Below are 27,296 nucleotides of genomic sequence, written 5' to 3' on the forward strand. Positions count from 1 at the left end.
AGTAAACACATTTATGGAATATAGTGTAAAATGTTTTTAATTAGCAGAGCATTTCAGGCTTTTCTTTTTACACTATATTGCCAAAAGTATTCAGTCGTCTGCCTTTGCACGCATATGAAATAGAGTGACATCCCAAACTTAATCCATGGGGTTTAATATGATGTCGGCCCACCCTTTGCAGCTATAATAGCTTCAACTCTTCTGGGAAGGCTTTTCACAATGTTTAGGAGTGTGTTTATGGGAATTTTTGACCATTCTTCCAGACATGCATTTGTGAGATCAGACACTGATTTTGGATGAGAAGGCCTGGCTCGCAGTCTCAGCTCTAATTCATCCCAAAGGTGTTCTATCGGGTTGAGATCAGGACTCTGTGCAGGCCAGTCAAGTTTTTCCACACTAAACTCACTCATCTATGTCTTTATGGACCTTATTTTGTGCACTGGTACCCAGTCATGTAGGAACAGGAAGGGGCCATCCTCAAACTGTTCCCACAAAGTTGGGAGCATGAACTTGTCCAAAATCTCTTGGTATGCTGAAGCATTAACAGTTCCTTTCACTGTAACTAAGGGGCCGAGCCCAACTCCTGAAAAACAACACCACACCATAATCCCCCCTCCACCAAACATTACAATTGGCACAATGCAGTCAGACAAGTACCGTATTCCTGGTAATCGCCAAACCCAGACTCATCCATCGGATTGCCAGACGGAGAAACATGATGTGTCACTCCAGAGAACACGTCTCCACTGCTCTAGAGTCCAGTGGCGGCATCCTTTACACCACTGCATCTGAGTTTTTGTATTGCACTTGATGACATAAGGCTTGGATACAGCTGCTCAACCATGGAAACCCATTCCATGAAGCTCTTTATACTGTTCTTGAACTAATCTGAAGGCCGCATGAAGTTTGGAGGTCAGCAGCGATTGACTCTGCAGAAAGTTGGCAACCTCTGTGCACTATGCGCCTCAACATCCGCTGACCCCACTCTGTCATTTTACGTGGAATACCATGTGCTGTCATTCTCATCTGCTTCCACTTTGTCATACCACTGACAGTTGACTGTGGAATATTTAGTAGCAAGGAAATTTGATGACTGGACTTGTTGCACAGGTGGCATCCTATCATGGTACCACGCTGGAATTTACTGATCTCCTGAGAGCAACCCATTCTTTCACAAATGTTTGTAGAAGTAGTCTGCATGCCTAGGTGCTTGGTTTTATACACCTGTAACAATGGAAGTGATTGGAACACGTGAATTCAATAATTTGGATGGCAATATAGTATTTGTGATATGGGCAGGTTACAAATAAGGTTAAGAGCGAACAGACTGTAATAGACTGAGTAAAAATAATTGTATATGCGTGTGTGTGTGTGTGTGTGTGTGTGTGTGTGTGACATATATATATATATATATATATATATATATATATATATATATATATCGCTCATATCTATATATCTATATATATATATCGCTCATATACACACATATACACACACACAGACTATAGGGCAGAGTAACATTCAACACAGTATTTTCTAACAAACTAATGTAGGCAAATATTTTTAACCTACTAACAACAGAAACCAGTAAGCACAAATGACCTTGATTAACTCTGTGTACACAAAAATCTTAATACAAAATATAAGGAAGACACTAGCACAACAAAATATTAATCAACTGTGAAAAACCTTTAATATTTATAGTTCATTAGGTAGGCCTCTTAAAGTATTTGGACTTCACAAAGAAAAAAAAATGAAAGTGTTTGTGTATAACAGTGCAGTGTTCAATATAGTGCTTGCGTTATATTATAAAATATATCAAAGAATAATAAATGTAGCAGAGTTATTTTTTCAGTTCTGCTTGATAGATAAAGGTGAGTGGCATATCTGGATAATGACATATGTAAGTCTCTCTGTCCGTGACATAAATAAGCAATAAATAAGTTGGTTTTTCTTCATTCTGAAGTTCGGGTTAAATGAAAATACACCAAGATAAGCATCTGTTTGGGTTTGATCACGCTAGCACTCCTTCACCAAACACATCTGGTTATATCAGATGCCACTCTTCGATAAAATAGGAAGTCATCAGGAAGCCATGTAAATGACACTTCCTGTCTGTTGCCTTGGAGATAAACCTAATTCTGCAGTTGCCCTCACATTCCCTGTACTTCTACATACTCTTTCTGAAGTGCCAAACAGTCCTTACCTCAGATTGCTGAGATTGCTGACTCATTTTCCTACCAATTCTGACCTAAGGTAGTACTAAACCTGGACACTTTGCATGCCCTAACACACTAAATGATCTAGAAACAGCTCCCCCACCATGAATGAATAAGGCTACAGAATTAATAAGCTCTGGGGTTGCCCTGGTATTGAACAGGTAAGATTCAGACTCCTGATAGGACTATAACAGAGCCATAGTCTAAATTGAACTGCTTTCAGATTTCTCTGCCAGTTGCATTAAAATAATTAAGAATTCTGAATCGCATTTTACATTGACCACAGACTATAAACAATCACAGCCTAATGACCAGATGACCAGAGCTAGATGTACTGAAGTCATTTATAGAGATTGGCAGGCCAGATGGTTGTAATTCAGATAACAGACAGATAAGCAGACAGCTTTAGACTTTATAAAGGGTCGTAATACTTCATGTGATTGCAGTAAAAGCTGAAATTAGTTTTTTAAAAATAAATAAATAAAGGATATGTGATAAAAACAAACTTGTAAGTAATATGTGTAACAGTTACTAGGAATTAATTCTTATTACATATTATATATGTAAGATGTGGTATCCACTGACTTCAGCAAACAAAGAATGATTTAAGTATCAGGTCCTATGTAACTGTATTGCTCAGTTTCGAAAACAAGTTGTATAAGTGAAATGGTTCTGTATTGTTCATTAACTACTTTTGGCTACATAACCATCAGGTGCTGTTTCAGTTAAGCAACCAATAAAAAATAATATATGAGACTTTACTTGAAATCACTATGTATTTTGAAGATTAAATGAATCCTACACTGGATGAAGGATATTTTATATCACAACAAAGCCCTCTGAACTTTGCAGTAGCACTCTGGAAGTTAACCTGTCCTGGAGTCTGAGATGAATGAAAAGCATGCCATTTCATTGATGTATGTCTTTTTTGCAACTACAGTGTAGCACACATGAGTCAGACTGTAAGAGTACCGCTGACAGTGGCTACATTCCAGTAATTGTGACCAAAAAAGACAAAAGCCCTCCCCCTTTCAATGGCCTGCATCACCGGATTACTGCTAAATTCTTTACACTGGTTTCACTTGTTAGAACATGCAGGAGTGCTGTCAGCAGCTACAAGAGTAAGAAAGAAGGGTGGGGAGACTGTCTGACTGTAAGTGTGTGTGCATGTGTTGTAGGGGAGACAGACAGGCAAAGAAAATGAGGGACAGAAGCATGCACTCTTAGGGGTGTGTCTTAGAAAATTAGTTCCTCAAGGAAGTACAAGCCAAATTATCTTGAAACAGAGCGGCGAGCAGATCAGAGGATTTGCCTGAAAGATTTTGTAATATTCCTGTTTTATTTAAGGAGACTGTTTCACCCAAGAAGAAAAACTGGATGTTGATCACCTGATCTAACAAAGACTTGCACCTAATCAGAGAAGAGGGAGGGAAGAATAAGTTGCAGGTAAGGACCCTCTGCTACTGACTTATGTCCTCTCCATTGCAGCTCAGAACACACATTGCAGATCCACTGACTGACATGACATGTGAGGGGCCATTTGAGATCTGAAAATATTTAAGTTGGAGAAAAAGTAGCTGTAGAAAACTGTCAAAAATACTAAAATGAAACCAGATTTGTAGTTAGTTCTGTGATTGTAAAAGGCAAAACTAGCCGTTTTTGGAGAGCAACCGGAGCTGCTGTCTCATGTACATATGTTCTGCTCTCACCCCCTTCCCTCTGTAGGCAGGAGCTTGGAGGGAATACAATCTGGGCTCATGCAGGGATAGGTACTATCTAATTCCTTTGTCGTGGGCCGAGTAGAAAAGAGAGCCACATGCCGCCATTTGCGAATTACACAACAAGGTTTTATACTGTGGAGTTTCCCCATCCAATGCTGGCCTATTTAAGTGGAGGTATTCTCTCTCATGTTGTGTAGACTTTGCCTGAAAATTAAGGGGGTTCCAGTATAAGAACTGATTCACTGCCTTGTCAAATTGGCAGAAAGAAAAGTAGTAGCTTGTAACTTTCCTGCTGTTTAACATCAGAGTTTCACTTCCTTTATGAACAACCACATACACTCAGTCATCTTATGAAAAACAACCGCCGCAATGAACACAGCATAAAGAATAAGGCAAACACACATGGAGAGTCTCCTTTCTGCAGCGCAAAGCAAACATTCCACACAGAGCCAAGCTGTCACTTTTATCCACCCAGAAAAATGCCACCAGTAAAGCAGGTGAGGATTTTTTAAAGACCTAATATACATAACGGACACATGCTCCACCTCAATGACTTACATAGAAATGCTTCTCTGGGGCCCTCACTCATTTGTATACAAATACCTGGAACATTCTATAGCTTTTCTGACAAGCTAGTCATTGTAAAATGCATGCTTGCCTTCTGTAAATCAAAGCCCAGGAGAGATACCTACAGCAGCTAGATCCCTGGCCCCCAGTGCCAGGCAGCCAAGCAACAGGTTATGACCTGTCCCTCCGCTGCTGTCAGTGGAGCTGGCACAAATGCCTGCTGCTTTGTAACGACAGGGTTAATGCTGCTGCCCCTGCACTGAATACACTGGGGCCATAGGACTCCTCTTGTCCTGCAAATGCACCAGGCTTCGCCTGTCTGAATGAGCACATGCATCCCCCCAACACACCCACCCCCCAAGCTACATGCATCTCTGGAATGTTAAACATTCACCTCGCCTGTGGATAATTCTCCAATTGGACTGCTCCATCAAAGCACTTGCAAGCAGGGATCAGATTCCCTGCTAACAATTAGCACATTCTAATTAAGAAATGCTGGAAATTTTATTCAGCTTATTTTCAGCTAGAACTAACAGTGCAACAATTAAAGCTAACTAGTTAAACAAACTGTTAACAATACATTGCATTAACTCTTGTAAACCAACCATAAGCATGTTATTAAAATTAGTTATTTGAATATTGATCAGGTCTAAATGTTGTCTCATATATATATATATATATATTCACACACACACACACACACACATATACATACAGCAACACCACTGGAGATAACTATATGCTCCACAGCTATTGAGATCTTCCATCTCCATGCACCACAGTGGGGCTTCAAGGGTGGGTCTACAAATTGACACATTTTTTCAATACTTGAACTGAATCAGAGAATTAGAACCAGTCCTTAGTATAACTCAAAATCGAGGTTTGTAAGCATCACTTGTGACATCCCTAATACAACATAATTAGTAGTCATTCTTATAGATTTGCTTAGGTAATTAGGATTAGCACCATGATGACAACATTGATTAACTTTGGAGCTCATCCTCAGTTGTACATTTCTCATTCAGTGCATCCACCTTCTTACTGCGTCATCTCATTGGCCTAAAGCTCAACATAAGAACAAACACACTAACCCAGAGTATTTAGATACTCTTACTCATCATTTAGAGCTGCTTGGCACTCCTTGAGGTCTGGTGTTTTCATGTTATTGCACAATTGGGAGATGCATGTGGAAACTTGTGTGAGCTATGCACCTTGCTGTTATTCCATACATGTCTTTGCATGTTCTGCACCAAGGACCAAAAACTGCAGTTTAGAATACAGTTAGATTGACCAATTAAGTACTTGTTAACCACAACAATCTGAAATAAGAAAGTAAATGAAAATTTTCTGGCAATGACAATGAAACCTTTATTTTTGTTTACATGGTGTTAGCACTGATGAATTCTTTAGGGTCTAATCTTTCTCCCCAGAGGTGGGTTTTTCAATGAGGCCTCAAGGGGACATCCCCAAGAGTTGAAAATCTCAGTAACAAACATTGAAGAGAAACGGATGTAGCTGGGGAGCACATACATAATGAACAGCTAAGCTCTTTGTTGTCTTGAATATGATATTTTGTGAGAAATTGTCTCATATATATATATATATATATATATATACAGTGCTAAATAAACATAAACATCTGACTCCAGGTGAGTAACTGCAGTGTACTGAAGCGCACATACGTGTGCACACACACACACACACACACACACACACACACACACACACACACACACACACATATATATATATATATATATATATATATATATATATATATATATATATATATTTAGCACTGTAATAAATTCTTGAAATCAACTTGCTAATCTCTATTTCCCCTCACTTCTTCTTTCTAAAGAAATGGAGAACTTCAATTCCAAGGACATGGCTATGAAAGCCCAGAAAAAGATTCTCAGCAACATGGCCAACAAGTCAGTAGTGCAGATGTTCATCGATGATACGAGCAGTGAGATCCTGGATGAGTTGTACCGCGTGTCGAAGGAGTACACAGGGAACCGCAATGAGGCCCAGAAAGTGATTAAGGACCTGATTAAGGTGGTAGTGAAGATTGCTGTGCTCTTCAGACATAACTGCTTTAGTGAGGAGGAACTGAGAGTAGCCCAGAACTTCAAGAAGAAATTACACCAGGGAGCCATGACGGCGATCAGCTTCCATGAGGTAAACCTCATAGATTGTGAGAGTATGATAAAACTAGTCAAATCCCATATTCAACTGGTTTAGTCCTTTAAATTATCACTTTCCTTTTTCCAAAAAGAAGAGTAGCTGTTTAACTTTGACACCACATTCATGAATTTCTTTTAGCAGCAATGTTCTCTGTAAATGAAGAGAGACATTTCTATATGAAAACTGTTTAAATATCACAAATACTATAATGCTTTGCCCACTTCAGAAACTCCCAAGTAACACCCTAGGCTACAATGGCATGCTTACCAGTTTCACAGGTTCTAATGTTGGAAGAATTACAACAACAGCAGACAAGTACCATCAAAAGCATATCTGACTCCACGGTACATTAGTCTGTTGGAGTCAAAGTAGAGACAATCGTAAAAAATACCCAGGACATGCTGATATTATTTTCATGCTAATGTGTTCTCATAAAACAAAAAAATAGCTACAATACAGCTACAATAGCTACATTGAACCCAATATCACAAGTATTTTGGCTAATATTAAGGTACACACATTTTACAACTGTACCTAATAGGTTGCATATCGTTACATTCAATTTTAGGTTATAATCCGTACATTTCTGGCATTTTGCTGACTGAATCGGGGTTGACTAATTCATATCAGCATTTACTGAGCTCTTTCATGAATGACATGGATTTGACCAAAGGAAGGTATTAGTTGTCTTTTACATATATTTAGAAAAACATTTGTAAATGTTGATCATGTAAACATTTACTAATACAGTTAAAACATAAACTGGGGCCCCTCATTCTAAACAGTGGATCTGAAATAAGATGATCTTTTCTGTGGTGCTCTTATTGGCCTTATAGTCATAATGAAGAAAAGGACATTGAAATGATAGACGATATTTTACATATCATATACAATAATTTAATTTAATGCTCAACGTATCTTTTCTGGGGTGTACAGACCTTTTCCTGCTGCTGTCCAGTGTTCATGTCATACAAGAGTCATGAATGGATTTTATTACAACATAAAAAGTATCCACAAAGGTCAAGATTTCTGATGCGTCTGTTCATTATGTTGGTGAGGTCTGGGTTGTTCATTTCTTAAGATATGTTGTTGATCACATAGTTTTAGGCATTCATTACAAATCTGTTTGCCCTCACTCACGTCAGTTGTTCCTGAACTGTCACTTGCTTGCTAACAAAGAACTCTTTGCTAACATGCAAGAACATTTTTGAATTTCATCTGAAATTTCTGGTGCTTTTGTCATAAAATCGATTTGTATGAATGTGCCATGTCTGGTTCATGAAATGCTCATTATCGTAAATGACTCATAAACTGTTAGGCCTACACCAGCATGTTCATGAGAATTGTAAATTGTAAATGATGACCAGAATGACATATAAGACTAACGACTGGAAATGTCTGAACATGTCATTATCGTGATATGCACCATCACCTCACTCGTATGCTTGTGTTTCAGGAACGTCTGCGAGACAATTTATGCAATCTGATTTCATATCAAACTATATTTAAGTATGTGACCATGTGATCAATTTGAATAAGATTTTTATCAGCTCCCAGTTCCACTATTGATGTTAGAGTGATATATATAATATATAAATAAGATAAATATTAGTGTCATAATGGCAACACAATTTGGCTATAGACAATCATATATATATATATATATATATATATATATATATATATATATATATATATATATATATATATATATATAGAGAGAGAGAGAGAGAGAGAGAGAGAGAGAGAGAGAGAGAGAGAGAGAGAGAGTCCATTAATAATGCAAAAATAATTTATGCATAACTTATTGTGAATGGTATCATAAATATATTGATAAAATTATTTGTTCTGAAACAATCATAACCCTGACTTGCCGTTTGCATCACTTGTAATTATGGGGTAATGACTTTCAGTACTTAACTAGCAAAATAGAACTCTATGAACCCATATGAATTAATACCCTGGTTGTTCTAAACCCTTTACTAAACCATCAGCAGCAACAAGCTACAAGAATTACTTCATACAGTACAAAAACAAGTCTGGTTTTACAGGCTTAATTATTAAATCTAACCCTGGTTATACTGAATTCTCCCCTGGAATGTTTCCCTGAAAGGCCCTTATACATTAAAAGGCATTTGCTCTGCTGTGTTTGCCATCAAGTATAATTTCTAAACAGAATGTTTAGAAAGATGTTCACCATTTGTTTTGTATGCTCCAGGTTGACTTCACATTTGACAAGGCAGTGATATCAGACATCCTAACTGCATGCAGAGACATGCTGCTGAAGCTAGTGTCCACTCATCTCACAACGAAATCCCATGGACGCATCAACCATGTCTTCAGCCATTACTCGGACCCTGAGTTCCTCACCCAGCTGTACAATCCAAATGGCCCTTTCAAGTCCAACCTCCACAAAATCTGCAGTGGACTCAACAAACTGCTTGAAGAGGGGAAATTATGAGTGTTGCACCATTGGGACCTTTCAATATTATTGTTGTAAAGGGACCAGCAAGGTTCTGGACTAGAGAAAAGTAAAGAAAGAAACAAACTCCAGACAAATGACAACTCTTATGTCAGTTTCCTGGGTGCTATTATAGTTCAACACCATGTTTTGCCTATTGCATGAAAGTCACATTTCATGTCCTTGCTGGCAGCCTTGTGCAAAATAGATGAATGTTACTTTTTAAAAGCTAACCAGTGACTTTAGTGATATCTCAAAAAACAGCTTGGTGCATTGAACAGAACTCTTGGAGAGTATTTACATTTACAAATATTTCTAACCATGAATTCCTGCTGCCTTTCTGACAACAAACAAAGTTTGTTGTGTATATGAAAAGTTCTGTAAATTTGTTTTAGTTGCATATTGTCCAATAGTTGAATGAATTATGAATAGTGAAAAAAGAAGGCAAACTGAATTATCAGCATGAACATCCATAAATCAAAATAAGGGATTTTATAATAACTAATAGCAACACTGAATATTTTAAACAATGACAGAGTCACATGCTACCTTCTTCAAACACAGAGACGGTGCTCTGAATACAAGGGTTAACAGTTAATGACATAATTAACCCATAATAACATTTAAAAGTTGGATGTAGAAAGAATATTTCACAATGTATTTGCAATTGTAATGCAATTGTAAACTTAGCCATCCAAACGGTAATTAAGAATCTGTAACATACATGAGATGTAAAAGAAAATGACAAAATGCAAAGCCTAGTAGAGCAGGTAGGGGAAGGTGACCAAGGCGACAGGTTCAATTAGCAAGGGAAGACACATACTATCATACTGATTAATATGTAAGTCGCTCTGCATAAGAGCATCTGCCAAGTGCCATAAATGTAAATGGACAAAGCTCTATTACATATTAGCAGAGCTCTTTTCTGCCACCTACAGTCACTTTGCACTGAAGGAAAACCAGTTTCTCAGTAATGCGCCAACTTAAAGAAAATTCCTTGAGCTAATAATTAATTGTTCACTTCTTTTCTGTGCCAAAAAGGCTACCTGTTGGCATTTTAGTTATTAGAACTTAAATATCAGTTTAGACTGATAAAGTCAGTGAGAGTTGAAGGAATATAAATATTTTAAGCACTTGTAAGGAGCAGACCTTTCATATAACCAAACCTAAGGAAAAGTATCTAAATTTTCATGTTCAGATATTGACTACCACTCCATACTTTGTATAAGATTCCTGTAACTAATCTTCATGGCCGGCTTCATGGTTTGTATGTGTATCCTACACATACCCTCCAACTGTAATACTAAACATTTTTAAAAATCTATTAACCATTACAAAAATATATCACTTGACATTCTTCTCTCATTATCTTAAAAAGTGTGTCTGATGATCTGTTTTGTGCACAGCATTGCATTTATTCTCCAGTTGTTCATTTATGTGTTTTGTGCCTATGTTATAGGTGCTGTTATATTTACATTTGTGCACAGTATTACAGTAAAATTTAACTTGGATATTCACAATAGGTAAATACCACAAATGATGTCTTGAGCAATCATTGGGTCATGAACTGTTTCAGTATAAATCATGACCGTTACTCTGATTCTACTTTTTTTAAGTTGGACTTCTGTTCCTGACCATTCCCAACAACTTGCCCCAAAAAGCCTATTTTGTCTATGCCTTCTTCACACTTATGTGCTTGCTCAACTATTAAACAACAAATGCCACATTAAAAAAACAATGCAAGTGAAATCAATTAGGACAAGAGTGGGATGTTTCACCAAGCAGAATTCCCAGTAGGTCAAGAATGTTCTTTGGCTTTTTCTCCTCTTGTGCAGTTAAGACTGTTGGATTAAATCCAGTAGAGAAATGCTTTGTGAAATATCCCCCTTGCAGTGAGCAACCATGTGACAAAATATGCAACACCTCATAAACCAAGAGAACAGAACAAAGAAGGTCCTTTGAAAATCAAGGAAAAAGTGACATGTAATATTATTTTTAAGTCTTGTTTAGATGGTTCTTTTTTCAGCAAATATAATAAATGTCAATACTGTGCCTTAACCCATATACAATCAAAGCACAGATTTGTGAATATTTGCTGTGAAAACACAGCCTGACCTAAGATCTACATGAAATGGGCTCAATTTTTATAAGGTAATGTTTTCACTGCCAGTGTGCAAGCCTTGCTAGAGGATGAAAAATAAAAGAAAGACAGGTGCTAGGGAATAGGGGATAAAATATATACCACTATTGTACAGCAGGTATTCTAAACCAGCCAGCAGCCTTACATAAGGACATTCAGTAGAGTACCAGCCCAGTCAATCATAATTATCAAGGGCATAAATGCTAGTAGTAAATCATCAAACAGCACCTATATTTCAAAAGGGATTTTTGAAATCAGAAATCACCCGTCTACCCAACTTCAATCTTTATTTTGTTTCTATGTCTAAATATTTGGCAGAAGCTAAACAGCTCTATAAAGAAGCAGGGTCAGAGCTGAAAGATCTCATCCTCTCTGTCCCTCAGATTCTTGACACGTCTGGTAATAGCAAGAGGCGCAGCTCCCAGCATGGCCTGCTGACACTGACAAAAGGCACTGGAACCCTTACTGGTGCAAAACAACCTCAAAACAAGACAAACAAACAAAAGAGTAAAAAAGTAAATAAAATAAGCCAACAGCTTGACATTATTGCAGAGTAACTTGTACATAGACAAATTCAAAACTGACAATAAAAAAAAAAAACATTTTAAAACTTGAATGAGATTTGAACAGCTTCCTAGATTTGTGATGGACCCCAACATGCAAGTAATTTAGCCTATTTCTGTATGGTGTTAGAACTTAAATCAAATTACTGGGTATACTGCAGTTGGTGGTGTCAGCACAAGGACAACAAAGCCTATTAATTTATTAAGGCTAAATGCAAAGGCATCTTACCTTAGGCTTATCTTAATGAGCCATTAAATGAAGCCTACAGGAAAGTCAAGACACTAAAACTGTACAGATAAAACCTAACCAGTGGATATCAAGCTATAACAGTAATTACATTTAGGCTACTTACTGTTTATCTTCCATTTGACATGCCTTCACAGCTGCTTTTTTGGACTGATTAATCAGGCTATCTATCCTTTTTAAATAGTCTGATGGAGAAAGATCTGGAGTCACTTCTTGACTTTTAAAGCCTGTCTGACCATTATCAGTGAAAACTTGTTGATGTGAATTCCTCTCTTCCTGCCTTAACTCTTCGTCACACAGTTCATTCTCATTAGTAAACAACGACTCTGTCGGTAGAGGGATGGAGAGGAACATTTTCAAGAATATTGAATCATTGGTGTACAGTCTGTTTGCCCTTTTGATTTGCTCCATCTACAACAAGGGAAAACGAGGTCAAGAGCAATCCTTCGATTAACTGTGATTAGATAGAATACCTCTACGGCTTACTTACAGATACACCATATTTCAATGATAATCCTTGTAAAGTGTCTTCAGGTTGAACTTTGTGTTCAATTATTTTTTGTCTGATTGGTGATGAGGTCACCAGGCTGCCATAAGACTTTGCACGCTGCCCGCAAAGGAGACTGTGGGTTCCAGTCATTGACGATGTATGGTCCGTGGACATGCCTAGTTTTTATGACTGGTGCTGAATATCGGTTACAACCGACACTTCGCTAGTAAATTAGCTAGTTAGCACGTTATGTTACCTAAGCGAGAAAATACGATGGCTACTGTATGGGTTTCAGACGTGTAAAGTTATCAGCTAGCAACGCTAGGTCATCAAACCGGGACTAAAAACATCCTTTTCCAAAACGGTGGCGAATATTAGGAACAACTCATCTAGCTAACTAGCTAGCTAAGCAAGCTACGGAACATACAGGGTGGTGGTTCAGCTGTCAACTAGCTAGCGTTAGCTAGGTTAGCCAACGTTCATTAATGCTAGGTAGCGTTAATGACCAGCTAGAGTTTAGCTAGCTTAGCTAACAAATCATGACTTCGTTATAGTTTAGTTTATAAGCAAATGTTACAGAAGCCACTCATTTCTGGTTACGTAGCTAGGTAGGCAGCTAGCTAGCTAAATGTAATGAGCCAGGAACGACAGCATTAGCTAGCTAGGTTAGCTAGCTGAGACTTGCTAGCGTGATTTAAGTAAACTAACCGAGCCCGCTAGCATTAGCTAGTATATTACAAATAAGTGTTGGCTAGGTTACCAAACATCTTAGCTTGCTAACTAGCTATGCTATTAACTAGTTAGTTAACAGCTAACCTAGATAGCAAAACGCTAACTAATTATAGATCAATTTCTATGTCCAACTTATCTAGGTAACGATGTTAATTATCACCACTGTGCTAACTTGTGAAAAAAACATGAAAGAAATCTGTCAACGTTAACCTAGAGTTTGGTTCAAGTTCTTTCTAGTAGTATTTAGGAAGAGGTCCAGAATGGCCACACTAGCTTAGCTGTTAACTAGCTAGCTAACAGTTGCAGAAGGGACGAATAGCTAAACATGCTAGCTATGGTACCACCAATGCCTGTCAATACCCACAATTCCGTTTTGAAAACAGGAAATGATGAGTAGATAGTTGTAGATTAATAGCTAGCTTGCGAGTTAGATAGCATCGATAACTAGCTAGCTAAGTAACTTTACTAAAATGTCTTTCAAAAGGGAAGGTGATGATCAAAGTCTACTTAACGTTCTGAAGGTATATTATTTTACGATTAAATTCTATATGCAATACTTTTTAACATGGTAGCTTGTAATATTTAACGTTGATTTCAAATCACAATTCTGATAGAAGCTAAGTAACACTAGCTATCTTAGTTCACCGCGTCTTTCAGAAGCACATGAACTAAATCTTAGAATCTTTATCCTTTATAGAAACGGCGTGTTGCGGACTTGCTGTCCCACTTCATACCTGAGGATGAGGCTGCTCTGATGAAAAACGGAAGGTGGTCTAATTTTCTCTCCGTGTGTGTGTGTGTGTGTGTGTGTGTGACAAAAAAATCACTTTGTTTACACAAGTGATGGAGGACCTCTGTCTAAAACGTTCTGTTTCTCTGGAATACTTTACTATAATTCTGAATATCTACATGTCTTACTACAGTACACTGCAGTTACTTCAGGTTATATGGTTTACAGACACCCTTTTCTTACAAAAAGAAAGAAAAGTGTAGCCTTTATAGAGTAGAAGCTAGTTATGTAGTAGGCCTGTAGCTGAGAAGATTGGTTGAATGGTTGTCACTAGCAAATCATCTTTATTAGAAACTGAAATAAAAATACTTTGAACTGGAAAATTGAAATAGAGTACCCAGCACCTGCTTGTATAAGTTAACTTACAACTTAAGTGAATTAGATCCCATCTGTTTTGGTTTTCTGTAGGTACAGCTGTTTAGTGTGTTCACATCGTCCTGTTTTTGATACCGTGGATATGCTGACTGTACACAGAAAAGGAAAGCGGCATCTTGAAGGTAAAGCTTAGTACAGCATTGTAGTTTTATTCATGACATATTAACTACATTTCTTAATTATATTTCAGATCAATACTGTTTTATTGGTGTGTCTCTGTTCAGGTCTAAATTGGTTTTATGGAAAAAAAGCTCAGATACAAAATGAAATCGATAAGAGGAGACATCAAGATTTTGTTAACAAAGAAGAAGACCGTGAGGTAAATTATTATTATTATTATTATTTTAATATTTGTTATTACATCTTGCATAATTTAGATTAATATTCATAGATGACATGAGATTTTCACAAGCACTTTTATGTTCTTAGGAAGCAGGCAGCTCGGCACCATTGCTTACACAGACACGAAGGATTACCCATCATGCCTTACTGAGAACTGTTCCTTATAGCAGTTGCCATAAAAAGGCCAGGTAATGACTGGGCATTTAACTTTCTGTACTGACACTGGAAAATCTATTAACACTCAGTGGTACATCCACTAAGAATTTATCTGTAAATTAATACTAATTTTGAGTGCTAATGTATTCTGTATTACCTTATATATAGGTATAATATGCAGTTTTAAGTGAAATATATATTTTTTTATTGAATTAACTTTTCCTATCTGAAGCATAGTAATTTTAGACTTACACCGCAGCTTGTATATGGCTGTCCAGTGATTTAAATCATAACAATTAAGGTTGGTATTAGTGCTCAGAGTGGCCAGCCACAGGAGGTTTGGTATTGGTCCACTGGCCAGCCTACATCATTGTGTAAAAATTGGGACCATCTGATTTTTTTATTTAAAAAGCTGGCTATTAGTTAAATTATATTGCATGATGCATGTAGCTTTTTGAAAGCAGTACTGCATTGGTATCTGTAGTTTGGATAAATATATTTTTTTGGTTTGTTAATTTCTTTTTGGTTTGTTTTGTTTTTAAGTGAAAGGTCTGAAAACCCTGCAGTGGGATTTAGCTCAGGCTGTAGAAACACACCAGTGAGTGAGCACACTGTAGATCAGAGCTGTACAACTACTGCCAAGAACATCAACACACAAACCACGCCTGCTTATAGTGAAATAAGTAAGCTACATTTTTTATACATGCTCATCATATTATTCTGGTGCAGTGGTGCATAATTTGCTTCCATAATTAGCTTCTCCCCTTATTTGATTGCTGTGCTTTAGCAAATTCAAGTCAGTGCCAGAATAGGAGACAAATAAAGAAAAAGAAAAAGCTGTCCAGTGCAAGCAGGCCACCTGAATCTGAACCTCCAATGAAGCAGAGATGCAGAGAACTGGAACATTACCTCAAATTAAAGAGGTACAATGTCATTTAGCCATTTTATATTGAAGCTGTTGACAATATACAATAACCTACAATATTCATTATGTTTTAGGGTATAATTAAACTACGTTCAGAGTTCAGCAATATTTACTTATTCCGACCGTTTCAAGTGAGGCCTTTTGAGAGCTTTGAAGCATCAGTGTCCTCCTTTCTAATGCTTTTCTCTGTTTCAGTGCCGGGTGGCTACATGACCCAAGTGGTAAATGGGTAAAAGATGAAAATGTTGAATTTGATTCAGATGAGGAAGACCCACTTCCACTGCTCTCATCTAGTGAAACTACATAGATTATGCTGCCATGCCAGTTTTTGATAATCTTTCTGCTTCCTCCAAGTAACGGCATCTTCATTTAAAAACTTTGAACTCAGGGGAAAATGTGAAATGAAAAGGACTGCCGATGAGGAAGGTTTCGAATGCAGGCTTGTGCTGTCTGTTGACATTGGCATCTTGTTAAAATGTTCTATACACAGGAGAGCTAGTGATTGCTTTATAATAAAAGGGTAAAGGAATAATGCCTGTTGTAAAGGAAAGCTATTTTTATGTACTTTTCCTTGTTTGTTTTCTCATTGTTAGAAGAATCAGAATTAATATACCTGTCTAATCAAGCAGCAAGTACACAGCCTCTGTGTGCTTCACATTTTGTTTGCCAAAGCACTGCGGTTTGGATCAATAGCTTGTAGCTATATACACAACTGATCGCTCTCACACAAGTCCATGAATAGTCTTGACAGGTTAGCAGCTGCTTTGAAGGTAGAACATGAATCTTCTGTGTACTCCCCCTTCTTTCTTGACCTGCTAAAGAGCTATATTTGGGCACCTGTAACTCAATCTCAGGGGACAGACTTTCATGTCTCTTAGTCTATAAGTATAAATAGGAAAGTGGCAGAAGACCAAGAGCTACAGCAGGGAATCTAATAGTTCTGACAAAGATGAGATTGAAGGGCCCAACAGTAACGAGCTCTGTCTTCACAGTGAACTCATTACACAATCATTCACCAACACACAGAGCTGAGAGTGCCTAATGAAGCTGAACTGTCAGTAATTTAACAATTAAAAACTCAAGTTTCATAACTTATTAACTTGTTGATTTTTTTAACTTTCTGATTATTGCTTCTAAGGGAATACGCAGGTTATCAATCACTGTATAAATGAAATGTAACTCGCAACCCTGATAAAGATGCATGCTGCATGTGTTTATTTGTTTATGATCAATTTTTCTCCACTATGAGCCACATTCCACATTTAAGTCTGCAATTTTAAAGAAAAAAATGGCATTGACTGATTGATTTAGCAGCTATGTGAAATGTGGCAATGAATGCCATTTTAAAGCAGAACATTAATGATCTCAATTAGGTATGCCAGCACTTTTAATAAACTTGTTCAAGGAACATTGGTGACAGGAACAGGCACACCATTTCTGATCTAAATTTTAACAAAACTGAAGTCTGATTAGACAATGAAAGATAACGGGTTTATTTAAAATATATACATAACTTGTTTGTTAGAAGCACCATATTGAAAAAAATATATTCATGACTCAAGAAATGATCAAACAGTGTCTTTTTACAAGTTTACAAACATTGATAGATTGAAGGCACGTGATCTTTATTCAGTCAGAAAGAACTGGCTTGATGAAATCCAGTGTCTACAAAGGAAAATGGAGCAGGGTTGTAGCTAATGATATCCACAATGGCAGGTAATGGATGGTAAAGACAGCAGGTTAATCTGTCATGAGTCTGTAAGTGTCCAGCAGTGCTCCAGGAAACACCATGGCAACCTTTCGCTCAGCTTATCCTCTGCTGGCGAACTATATGGAAAAACAAAAATTATATATATATATAAACATTAATAAAGCAATATTTTTTTCCACACACAATTCTAATACAAAATGCAGCAGACAAAGTGAAATACACTTGTGCAAAAACTTGTTCCATCTGTGTATGAGTGAAATTAGTGGAATCAAATTTGCTCCTGGGTTCCTGGGTTGAACTAAGTATAACTGATAATTTCTCACTGAGAATTATATGATTAATTCACTACTTTTCATCTTAGGGGGAATAACTATTAAAATATAAAAGCCAATTCACTGTGTGTTATGCTCTTCTGTGAGATCTGTTGTGCTTGTAAAAGGCATGGCTAATAATATGTTTATGAACTCACAGAAGTCATTGTTTCTGGTGATGGCCATGGCTGCTCTGGCACGAGGACCCTGCTGCGTGAAGTGGTAACCAATCTTCAAGATGCAGGGGTTGTTCTCCAACATAGAGGCAATCTCCATCTCAACTGAGTCGCCCAATTTCTGCCTCTTTATGCAGTCAATCACACAGTCAACCAGAATTAAAAACAGGATGGAAATGGCACAACTAAGGCAGGGAACTGCTGCTGCTGCTGCAGGGAACACACTATGAGAGATTACGACTAATGCCAAAGACAACATGCTTCTGATAGCAGTTCAATAGTTCAGTCATGCTGGTTAAGGCTTTCACCTGGTTGTCGATCTTGATTTCAGCAAGGGTGGAGTTTTCACACAGGGCTTTAATAACAGCCATCATCCCATTTGCAGTGATGAAGTTAGACTCAATATTCAGGCTCTGTAGAGTTGTGTTTTCAGTTAACATCTCTGCTATTGCCTGGCCAATGGGGGCAGACAGAGATAATATCAATATTGATCTAACGTTTTCCTACAAATACAAGAATACATCATTACATAAACCCAGTTTTCCTGTTATTATGCTCCTAGTTGAATGCTTTTTGTTAAATGCACTTAAATTCTTTTCTCTGATGTTCAAATATGGGTATGTTGAAACAAAGTTTGAAAGATTAGTGAATGTCCAGTCCAGGCACATAGGCATTAGGAATTATACTCTTTAGGAGTACTCACATGGGCCACAGGATCATTGCTGCGTGTGGCAGCAATACTCAGGCTCAGTACATGAGTGTTGCGCTTCATAGCATGAAAGATCTCTTTCAGCGTTGGGACGGGAATGTCCTAAATGATAAAGCACTTGTTACTGCTACTGTTCTCAGTGAAGAAGCAGTCTGTATCAAGATAATAATAACAATAATAATAGTGTATTTGTGTTTATGAAACATTAAATACAGCTCAGTATCTCCAAAATAGAGCTAATGCTAATAGCGCTAGATTAGCATTTATGGGGGGGGGGAAAAAACTGACCTCAAAATTACGGAGCAAAACATTTCTTATTCACAGTGAGAACATTTGGAGCCATGGCTTATGGGAGTTCCATAGCTTTGAGTCACAAAAAGCATGAGGCAGTAACCATACTTCTTGCAAGATCATCCATACAATATTATTTTAACCAACAATTTAGTACATATTAAGATCTATGAAATATACATGGGTGCCAGACTGCTGAATCCTCTTAGGTCCAGATGGTCCACATGTTTTCTTTCTTCCAACTACCAACATGCCTGAACAAAGAGAACTAAATATCCAGTACTGGTGTATCAAGAGCTAGGTGCAATCAAAATTGTCGACCTTCTAGCATATTGCACTGAATTAAGAAACACCACTCTAAAAGTTCCATTCTAAATGCAACTAATAGCTAATGTAGGTCTTTGGGTGTCACAGCCTGCTAAAGCATCAGTTGGTTATGCAGTGCTGCTTTTGGGATTTAAATTCAGATTACCGGGATGTTGTTGAGGTTGATTTCTGTCAAGCTGTTGTCATTCTTCTGGATCCGGTGCAGTGTATCCTCAACATCTGTGTCATTGGGAGGTTCATCCGGGTAGGTCTTATACACATCAGGCTTTACCACACCTACAGAAGCACAGGCCAGACTGGGTTAAAGGAAGATAAACAGAGCAGATAGCTGCATATGATGCTGAGCTTAATGTGAAAGGAGTACATACTCTTGATGCCCTCTGTGTTGGCAATCTTGCCATGTGCACCCAGCGCATCATAATACTGCTTGTTGCTCATCAGTGTATACATTCCCAGGATTGCTGCAAAGTTGAATTTGAGTTTAGTTCATGAAATATATAATATATATCTAAATTCCACATATAGCTGCACAGCTCTCATTTTTGGATGTGTGGACGTTTAACATTAACTGCATGTCACTGTAAATAATTTCATACTTCATATTAGGCAAGAAAAACATTTAAAAGGGAGAACTTTGATGAAAGGTAGGACGGAAATTGCACCTCATCAGCAGCAGGTGGCAGTATTTTTCGAGAAAACTCCCTCTTAACCCCCACCCCAGTTTCACAATGATCGGTGCCCTGACAACTGTTGTTCACAGAAGTCACGGCAGAGAAAACTTTTAGGGGGGAGAGTGAGGTAGACAGAAGGGCAGCTGCCCATGAGCCCACAGGACCCGTTACTGTAACCTCAGACAACCTAAGAGTATTACAAACAAAGATAACGGAATTGGCTGCCTTATGCCTTATGCCTTAATCTTAAACTAGCTCCCTATCGGTTTGGTAAACGCGGACTTCAGTCAGAAAAAGAACGGAAGAATAATGTGGCTGCAAAGAAGGTTTAATCCCACATATTTAATCCCACACTGGACGCGTTCCAGCGCTAGAACTGTATATTCTCCATGAAGAGCTCGACCACTGTAGCTAATCTTTAGGCTCAATGACCCACTCAACCGCATCCAACCCTGCTTAAATAAAGACGGCCTTGGTGACAGCGAGAGGGGTGTTCACTCTGGAAAATTTTTTTTTTGAGTCCGGTAGTTTGTGACGAACATGTCATTATGATATAGTCACTTAAAATGTACGTTTCTAGAACTATGAAAATAAGATAATATAAAATGATAAACGAAATTTAAAAAAAACGGGGTTTTTTTTTCCCCAAAGTGAAGAATACTTTTAAATAAAATTTATGGGGAAGCGTGGGTTCTCTGTTTCAACAACACATTAATCATCAGTCTGCAACATTCTCATTTGTTTTTACAAATAACTATATGCCAGTCTACAGACCACTGTCAATATTTAAAATCTACCATCCCCCTCTACCCTCTCTGTGTGTCATGTTAACCCAGTGGATCTTTGCCATCTTATTTTGGTGAGTTGCTGAGTTATGGGAATAAGATACTGTGTGGTATGGCCTGGCCTCAGCCACATCTGTAATGCATGGTGATGCATATGATGATACTCCTTTTGTACTTTAAAGTCATATAAATATAGAGTTTTGAAAATTAACTTATGGAGAAAAGTTGGTATGTCACCAAAAGCCTTGCTTGATACATGCGCTTGCACATTATTAAGAAATACCACTTTATTGGAAACACCGTATAGGTGTACAGTAATATAGTCTATACCCTGACTTTTGCCATGCACAATGTTTTGGTCATTCAGGTAGTCTTTCACCAGTTGTCAGTTTCTGTCCACAAGACCACTGTGAGCTAGATATTTTGGGGTGTGAGGACGCTCCCAACAAAACAATAACACTGACAAACCCAACACAGCAGTAACACTGACACTCCCAAAACAGCAGTTACACTGACACTCCCAACACAGCAGTAACACTGACGCTCCAAACACAGCAGTAACACTGACACTCCCAAAACAGCAGTTACACTGACACTCCCAACACAGCAGTAACACTGACGCTCCCAACACAGCAGTAACACTGACAAACCCAACACAGCAATAACAATGACACTTACAACACAGCAGTTACACTGACATGTAAATTGCAGCAACATCGCCATGTTTGAATAACCTGTACTAGCTCAACAGCCACAACCATCCCACATCGCTATGAGTGCTAACACGGTGTTGAACATGGCCTGCACCAAAATAATATCCAGTGAGTAAATTCAGAGAATTGATTAACTGTGTAGAAGGTGATTGCAATTGTAGACTGTGTAAAAGGTGATTGCAAGTCAACTGTAGACTTCTAAGACATAACACAGGTGTACCTTAAAAAGTAACCAGTGAGTATAGATGTATAGCTGGTTTTTGTGTTTGATAAAGTGTATAGTGGGTGTATATATTTAGCAGTTGATGTTTTGAAGCAGGGATGACTTTTGTTTAATTATTTTTTTATGATTATAGGAATGTTAATGTTTTATCATTTGGTCAGACCAAAGTAATTGACCTGTATTACTAGGTTGACTAGCAGAGACCACTGTGTGTTAACTGACTTACATTATTTGAAGGCCTGTTGCGCTGGTATGCTCTGAGAATCTGAACAGTGGTGGGTTAAGCAAAGGTCCAAAGTGCACCCCACTGAGATCTGCCAGCCAGTTTTCCATGTCACCCACCTGCAATGTCACACATCTCAGCATCCGTGGCATTTTTCAGAGCTTCTTCCAACTCTGGCTCCAGAGTGATCTGCTCTTCAATAGGGATCTGTCCTGTTCCAGGCTTGGGGATAAATTTCTTCCCTAGAGGGGCAGATACAGATTATCTCAACAAAGGCATGCTGTACTGTAACTACCCTCATCATTGTAACTCTTTGTCCACAGATGTAGTAGCTGTATTACCTTTCTTCTCCCCAGTGAAGGGCACCAGGTCTTCACGGTCCTGGTGTTCCAGAGCCTGTTTTTCCAGGTGGTCGAGCAGGGCGATGCGATCGAATGGCCCTGTTGGACTCTTCTTGGTCTGATCACGCTGACGGAGGCCGGCTGGGAGCATGGCATTCTGGAAAGCGTATGGAAAACACTCAGAATTCATGACTTTTTGATCATTCTGACTTGAATGGCTTTAGATGCATTTTGATAAAGCCATCAGTGGATAAAGGGGAATAGCATTGTATTCTTAGAAACACACCATCCTTATCAAGCATTGCCTGGTTCACAGACCATTATCAGTATTCCCTGTCTCAAACTCAGAGTTATAGAATTTCCAAACATCATGTACACTGTTAGTTAATGTGCATTTAGTCTGAATTTGCATCTGGCTGTTGAACCCTGTAAAATCTCTTAGAGACTTATGCACTTTGAATTCTGTTTCTCATCCTCGGTGGGTGGGTTTCTTGGCAAGTTGAGCACATATGTGAGTTTAATATGAGGTATGTTCATTAAACTGTTTCCTCTACCTCAGGATCCATCTCCTGAAGCTCATACTCCAGCTGCTCCAGCTCCTCCGCACTGAGGCCCCTGAGGATGGCATCCTCATCGATGTCGCGAGGGTCACTCTTTGACATCTTGGCTGCTTGATCTAACTCCTACTTTACACCACCAGCCCAGACACAGAGAGCCCTGACAAGAGAGAGGAAAATGGAGCACAACTGAACGAGAGCTAGAAAGGAATACGGGCACAGAAGGTAACAACGTGTGACATGCATAACAAGAACCCATGGAAGAAAGGGATGATAAACAGGCTGTGTTTTTTTAACAGTTTGTCTTACTTATTCTCTAAACCAGCAGTTTAAATGGAGAGTACCATTCACCCTTTCAGGATATCCAAAGACTGGACAAAAGGCAAAGCATGCAGAGAAAGAAGAAAACAGTTTTCATTGGAAAACACCATGAATCCCAAATAAACTACCAATATAAGACTATGCTTTGTTTGATTGGCTAGCATTTGGGATTTTCATTCTATGACATGATGAAGAGACTCCATATGATGGCATACTCAGATTACAGCACACAGCACTTGCTATTTAATATTTTTATATTTGGAACATAAGGACTGTAGCACAGGAAAAGAGGACTCTATACTGATATCACTGAACAGAAAGAGAGAGAGCAAGAGAGAGAGAGAGAGAGAGAGAGAGAGAGAGAGAGAGAGAGAGAGAGAGAGAGAACTGCTATTTTTAGTCCCAGAATGGCAGTCCTGAGTTTTGTGTTACAGTGGTGAGAAATGCACCAAGTGGTGCTCCCTTATTTATCAGAGGCTTACATTCACATCCAGACTCCACTTAGTACTGCACACCTACCGGTGAGCAGAGCTGATAAGAAACACTAAGCACATGCACAGTTTCATACCACCACACCCTAACACAGCAGCATCTGGCCTCTGGGGTCCTACTCAGAAAAAATAAATAAATAAATTGAATGGCGAGCAAGTGTGGCAGACCTTTGAGCAGTTAGTCTGCATAGATCTCACCATGAGTTGACATAAGCACTAGAAACATCAGACCAAGTGCATAGATTTGGCACACTGTTGGAGTACCATTTTCAGCCATCTCACCTGGATATTGAATGAATGACTGCAAAAAAACTCTGATGTCTTCATGCAATATACACTGTTTATATTACCGTTTATATATTTTTAGCAGGTTTGTCTCAGTTAAACTTGATCATGTCCTACCAGAAAATAAATCTTATTATGAAGTTAATTTAAGCCCAAATGAGATAATAATATTCATATTCCCACACCACATAAGTGGATCCATTGGCAGTGTTACTGAATCTGACACAGAATGACTTTCTCATAACTGCCTGTGTCTCCTCTCACACACTGGTAAGACCTCAAACACAAAGTCTCATCAATCATTCATGTAAACCACTGGTGGTGGATAATGATGTTTCTGTACAAGGATGTACTGAGACAATTATCAGTACAAAACAGCTAACCTAACAAATTGCTTCAGTATTCAAAATATTAGTTTACTGGATTTCTTGGACAGTGAGCTATCAGTGGTGTGTGTGTAGGTGTGAGCATTTCAGTACAGGATGGATCTAATTAATTAATCCAAAATCTCAAACATTTGACAAACAGACAATATAATGAATACAACCAAGTTTTCAATAAACAGCTTTTTACTACAATGAGAATTTTACTATTGAGATCTTTGTTTAGTAAGTAAAATTAATGTACTTGATGTATTTAATGTGCATTTCATTAATGTTGGTATGTATTTAATGTACAGTGCATAACTGTTGGTACTCATATGCAATTAATTCAGTTAACTTTTTATCACACAGCTTTTGTTGCAACATTGCAACATATTTCTGTATGTTAAATTTTGTAGGATCTTTGCTGTTTTGTGCAAGTGAAACAGCTTCCAATGCCCTTGCATACATTTCACATTGGTTTGTCAAAAGTCAGGACAGCACAAGATTGATAGCGGATAGACTTATAAATAGTTACACCAGGTTGTGTCTTCAATAAATGCATTTGCTCAGTCCCAGTGACCAGGTGACAAGTTTATGAGGGTTCCATGTTTCCCAGTGAAAGGCAAAGAGATGCCAGTTTCACACACCTGTCTACACAGGTCCAACAAAACAGCAACTCCACTGCAACCAATGTAAAGGCATGCCAAAGCACTGGCTCCACCTGTTCAACCAACTGTACTGAAGGGTTTTAAACAAGACCTTTTCCAAATGCAATCTTAGTTGTGCCTCTGGAGACTTCATCTCAGTAACTTTAAGTAAGTTGTGTGTTTGTGAGATTGTATGCTTGAGAGCGAGCTAAACTATAGGTAGACCACCAAGATCAGCAGACAATCAATGAATTCCTTGATTTATGTATATGTCAAGTGGGTGGTGCTGTAAACAGGAAGTACAATGAAGTGTCAAATGTCTCAAGCTGAAGTCAGTAATAATTAATTGTTCAGCAATCAATGAAGTGTTCGAAAGTGCCAACGAACTTTAGATTAGACAATAACTACTGAATGGAAAGACATTTCAGTGTCATGATTCTATATAATGTGACTAATATGGGACCATTTTTAGTGCAGTGCAGCAGAGACACAGAAGCCCACAGAAGCCACTTCTGCAAAAGTCAAACATATTTTACAGAGAATTTGTGAGACCAAAGTATCTAATGCACAGAGAGTGTTTGCATCAGAAAATTGATATAATTTGTGGTAGACAAAAAGTTAAAGAGATTTGAAGACATTAACTAAAGAAAATATGTTTTAAATGTTAAAAAAGTTCTAAAACTGGAATTCTTATTCTGCAAAAACACATTGTATAATTTTGTGTGTGTGTACCGAGGCTTTTCCTGAGCTGACCCAACAAACAGAAGCTTTCACACTATGTCTGGGTCAGCTACTTCAGGTCTCACCGCCCACATGTAAGATTCCAAATCAATTCCAACTTAATTTTAGCCTTACACTTCAGTTACTTTCAACAGTGCACATTTTACACCAGACCCTCAGTTTAGCTTTCAGGCAGCTTCAACAGCAATAATGAGAGATCAGTTTTAAAATGCAGGTTTTCTTACAATTAAACTAGCTATCTTTAATTGCAAAAAAACAAGATAAAATTGATCATGAAAATGCACAAAATTTTACAAAGCATTTTATTAACAAACAAGGCTCAAAATGGCTTCTAAATGAGTTAGAGGTGTTCCCTTCAAATTTGCTAAAAGGCCCCACAAGTGAACTTCATCCAGTGAACTATTTAATTGAACTTGGGTGAAGTCCATGAGGTTCTAGAAAGTGTAAGAACTAAACTGAACTTTAATCACTCTGTAGCGCAATACATAATAAGCTAAGCACAGCATCTATATGACCAATCTTGATTCATTCAGTGTAGCACATAATTAACAGTTTGCTAGACAGCAATGCTCATTTATTACCACACAAATTAAAACTGTTTGGCTACATTCAATGACATCAAATACACAATAATACACAACAATATAAATAAATACTATACTATGATATAAATAGCTATTATACAGACATAGACAGCACACAGTTGCAGAAATGACTGTGACTACTGGAACCGTATTTCCATTCCACATAAACAGATTCTAACTGAAGCAAGCAATGTAGCCTAGGCACACACACACACACACACACACACACACACACACACTTAAGAAAGTAGACCTTGTGGCAGTGAGAAGTTGCCTGCTACTTACCTGCACTCAGAGTCAGTGCTGAACCCTTTGGTAGGGCCAACCCAGCATTTGGAACCTGAGAGAAACATAACCCCCCACCCCCGACACACACAAACACACCTCCCATTATTCTTTCCCCACCCATAGCTCCCTCTCTAAATCGACTGCCTGATTTTCTGGGTAGTGCTGAGATGGGTATACTGGCATGCACTTCATAAAGTCGGCGTTATTATTTTTTTATTTCAAAGAGTGACCATGAATCATAGACAGAGAGAGAGAGAGAGAGAGAGAGAGAGAGAGAGAGAGAGAGAGAGAGAGAGAGAAGCGGACAGCACGTGCCAAAGTTTTATCCTAACTTAGATGGAATTTATAAAAGGAGTTATACTGACTTCTAGTGGTAGAATTTGGTCTATCCTGGTTATACTTTCTGTATAAACTGGTATGGAGTAATTAATCTGTAGATAAATGCCTTACGCACTTGTGGGTTCATCTCAGGTGTGTGACATCAGACAGGAGTGTGACATCTGATGCAGCTCTGTTTTTCTGTTCAGCATCACTATGATCTACATGTACAGACTGCAGAAATAAAATCCATGATCCCAATTCCATGTTGCTGTGGACACACTAACCTGAAACAGGACT

General features: G+C 38.1%; 4 protein-coding genes across 9 annotated transcripts; 2 read left to right on the forward strand and 2 right to left on the reverse strand.

The window, feature by feature from the left end:
* The first annotated feature begins 2,827 nt into the window (after positions 1 to 2,827).
* On the forward strand, positions 2,828 to 10,695 carry tnfaip8l2b (tumor necrosis factor, alpha-induced protein 8-like 2b). Of its 6 annotated transcripts, XM_081695733.1 has the most exons (6): positions 2,828 to 3,375; positions 3,570 to 3,668; positions 3,948 to 4,117; positions 6,372 to 6,691; positions 7,634 to 7,750; positions 8,916 to 10,695. In XM_081695733.1, exons 3-6 carry the CDS (start codon positions 4,039 to 4,041, stop codon positions 9,156 to 9,158), a joined length of 759 nt encoding a protein of 252 aa, XP_081551859.1. In that variant the 5' UTR covers positions 2,828 to 3,375; positions 3,570 to 3,668; positions 3,948 to 4,038; the 3' UTR covers positions 9,159 to 10,695. The 6 variants fall into 6 exon arrangements, with proteins under 6 accessions (XP_081551859.1, XP_081551861.1, XP_081551858.1 ...); XM_081695735.1 differs by lacking the exon at positions 2,828 to 3,375 and having other exon boundaries at positions 3,392 to 3,668; positions 3,948 to 4,440; XM_081695732.1 differs by lacking the exon at positions 2,828 to 3,375 and having other exon boundaries at positions 3,392 to 3,668.
* An 871-nt stretch (positions 10,696 to 11,566) lies between these two features.
* Positions 11,567 to 12,772, reverse strand: lysmd1 (LysM, putative peptidoglycan-binding, domain containing 1). The gene is made up of 3 exons (XM_027006696.3): positions 12,599 to 12,772; positions 12,215 to 12,519; positions 11,567 to 11,778 (listed from the first exon to the last, which is right to left on the reverse strand). Exons 1-3 carry the CDS (start codon positions 12,770 to 12,772, stop codon positions 11,646 to 11,648), a joined length of 612 nt encoding a protein of 203 aa, XP_026862497.2. The 3' UTR covers positions 11,567 to 11,645.
* A 937-nt stretch (positions 12,773 to 13,709) lies between these two features.
* Positions 13,710 to 17,649, forward strand: scnm1 (sodium channel modifier 1). Its single transcript, XM_027006688.3, has 8 exons — positions 13,710 to 13,851; positions 14,028 to 14,098; positions 14,529 to 14,617; positions 14,720 to 14,814; positions 14,925 to 15,025; positions 15,537 to 15,676; positions 15,781 to 15,916; positions 16,114 to 17,649. Exons 1-8 carry the CDS (start codon positions 13,801 to 13,803, stop codon positions 16,223 to 16,225), a joined length of 795 nt encoding a protein of 264 aa, XP_026862489.1. The 5' UTR covers positions 13,710 to 13,800; the 3' UTR covers positions 16,226 to 17,649.
* On the reverse strand, positions 17,523 to 26,806 carry tmod4 (tropomodulin 4 (muscle)). The gene is made up of 10 exons (XM_027006687.3): positions 26,676 to 26,806; positions 22,954 to 23,116; positions 22,400 to 22,556; positions 22,178 to 22,300; positions 19,812 to 19,904; positions 19,589 to 19,719; positions 18,820 to 18,927; positions 18,425 to 18,568; positions 18,099 to 18,243; positions 17,523 to 17,745 (listed from the first exon to the last, which is right to left on the reverse strand). Exons 2-10 carry the CDS (start codon positions 23,059 to 23,061, stop codon positions 17,723 to 17,725), a joined length of 1,032 nt encoding a protein of 343 aa, XP_026862488.1. The 5' UTR covers positions 23,062 to 23,116; positions 26,676 to 26,806; the 3' UTR covers positions 17,523 to 17,722.
* Between the last annotated feature and the right edge of the window lie 490 nt (positions 26,807 to 27,296).

The sequence above is a fragment of the Electrophorus electricus genome, chromosome 14 (assembly GCF_041902795.1).
Source record: "Electrophorus electricus isolate QZ-2024a chromosome 14, ASM4190279v1, whole genome shotgun sequence".
Taxonomy (NCBI): domain Eukaryota; kingdom Metazoa; phylum Chordata; class Actinopteri; order Gymnotiformes; family Gymnotidae; genus Electrophorus; species Electrophorus electricus.

Excerpts from the sequence above, each read along its gene's own strand:
- tnfaip8l2b (XM_081695733.1), top strand. The coding sequence starts at position 4,039 with ATGCCGCCATTTGCGAATTACACAACAAGGTTTTATACTGTGGAGTTT. Across the intron at positions 6,692-7,633 it reads CGGCGATCAGCTTCCATGAG|ACCTTTTCCTGCTGCTGTCC; the intron begins GTAAACCTCATA and ends TGGGGTGTACAG. Across the intron at positions 7,751-8,915 it reads TGCGTCTGTTCATTATGTTG|GTTGACTTCACATTTGACAA; the intron begins GTGAGGTCTGGG and ends TGTATGCTCCAG.
- lysmd1 (XM_027006696.3), bottom strand. The coding sequence starts at position 12,772 with ATGTCCACGGACCATACATCGTCAATGACTGGAACCCACAGTCTCCTT. Across the intron at positions 12,520-12,598 it reads CATTGAAATATGGTGTATCT|ATGGAGCAAATCAAAAGGGC; the intron begins GTAAGTAAGCCG and ends CCCTTGTTGTAG. Across the intron at positions 11,779-12,214 it reads TGTCAAATGGAAGATAAACA|GTTGTTTTGCACCAGTAAGG; the intron begins GTAAGTAGCCTA and ends TCTTGTTTTGAG.
- scnm1 (XM_027006688.3), top strand. The coding sequence starts at position 13,801 with ATGTCTTTCAAAAGGGAAGGTGATGATCAAAGTCTACTTAACGTTCTG. Across the intron at positions 14,099-14,528 it reads GCTCTGATGAAAAACGGAAG|GTACAGCTGTTTAGTGTGTT; the intron begins GTGGTCTAATTT and ends GGTTTTCTGTAG. Across the intron at positions 15,026-15,536 it reads AGTTGCCATAAAAAGGCCAG|TGAAAGGTCTGAAAACCCTG; the intron begins GTAATGACTGGG and ends TTTGTTTTTAAG.
- tmod4 (XM_027006687.3), bottom strand. The coding sequence starts at position 23,061 with ATGTCAAAGAGTGACCCTCGCGACATCGATGAGGATGCCATCCTCAGG. Across the intron at positions 19,720-19,811 it reads CAACACAGAGGGCATCAAGA|GTGTGGTAAAGCCTGATGTG; the intron begins GTATGTACTCCT and ends GTGCTTCTGTAG. Across the intron at positions 18,244-18,424 it reads AAATCAAGATCGACAACCAG|AGGCAGAAATTGGGCGACTC; the intron begins GTGAAAGCCTTA and ends GACTGCATAAAG.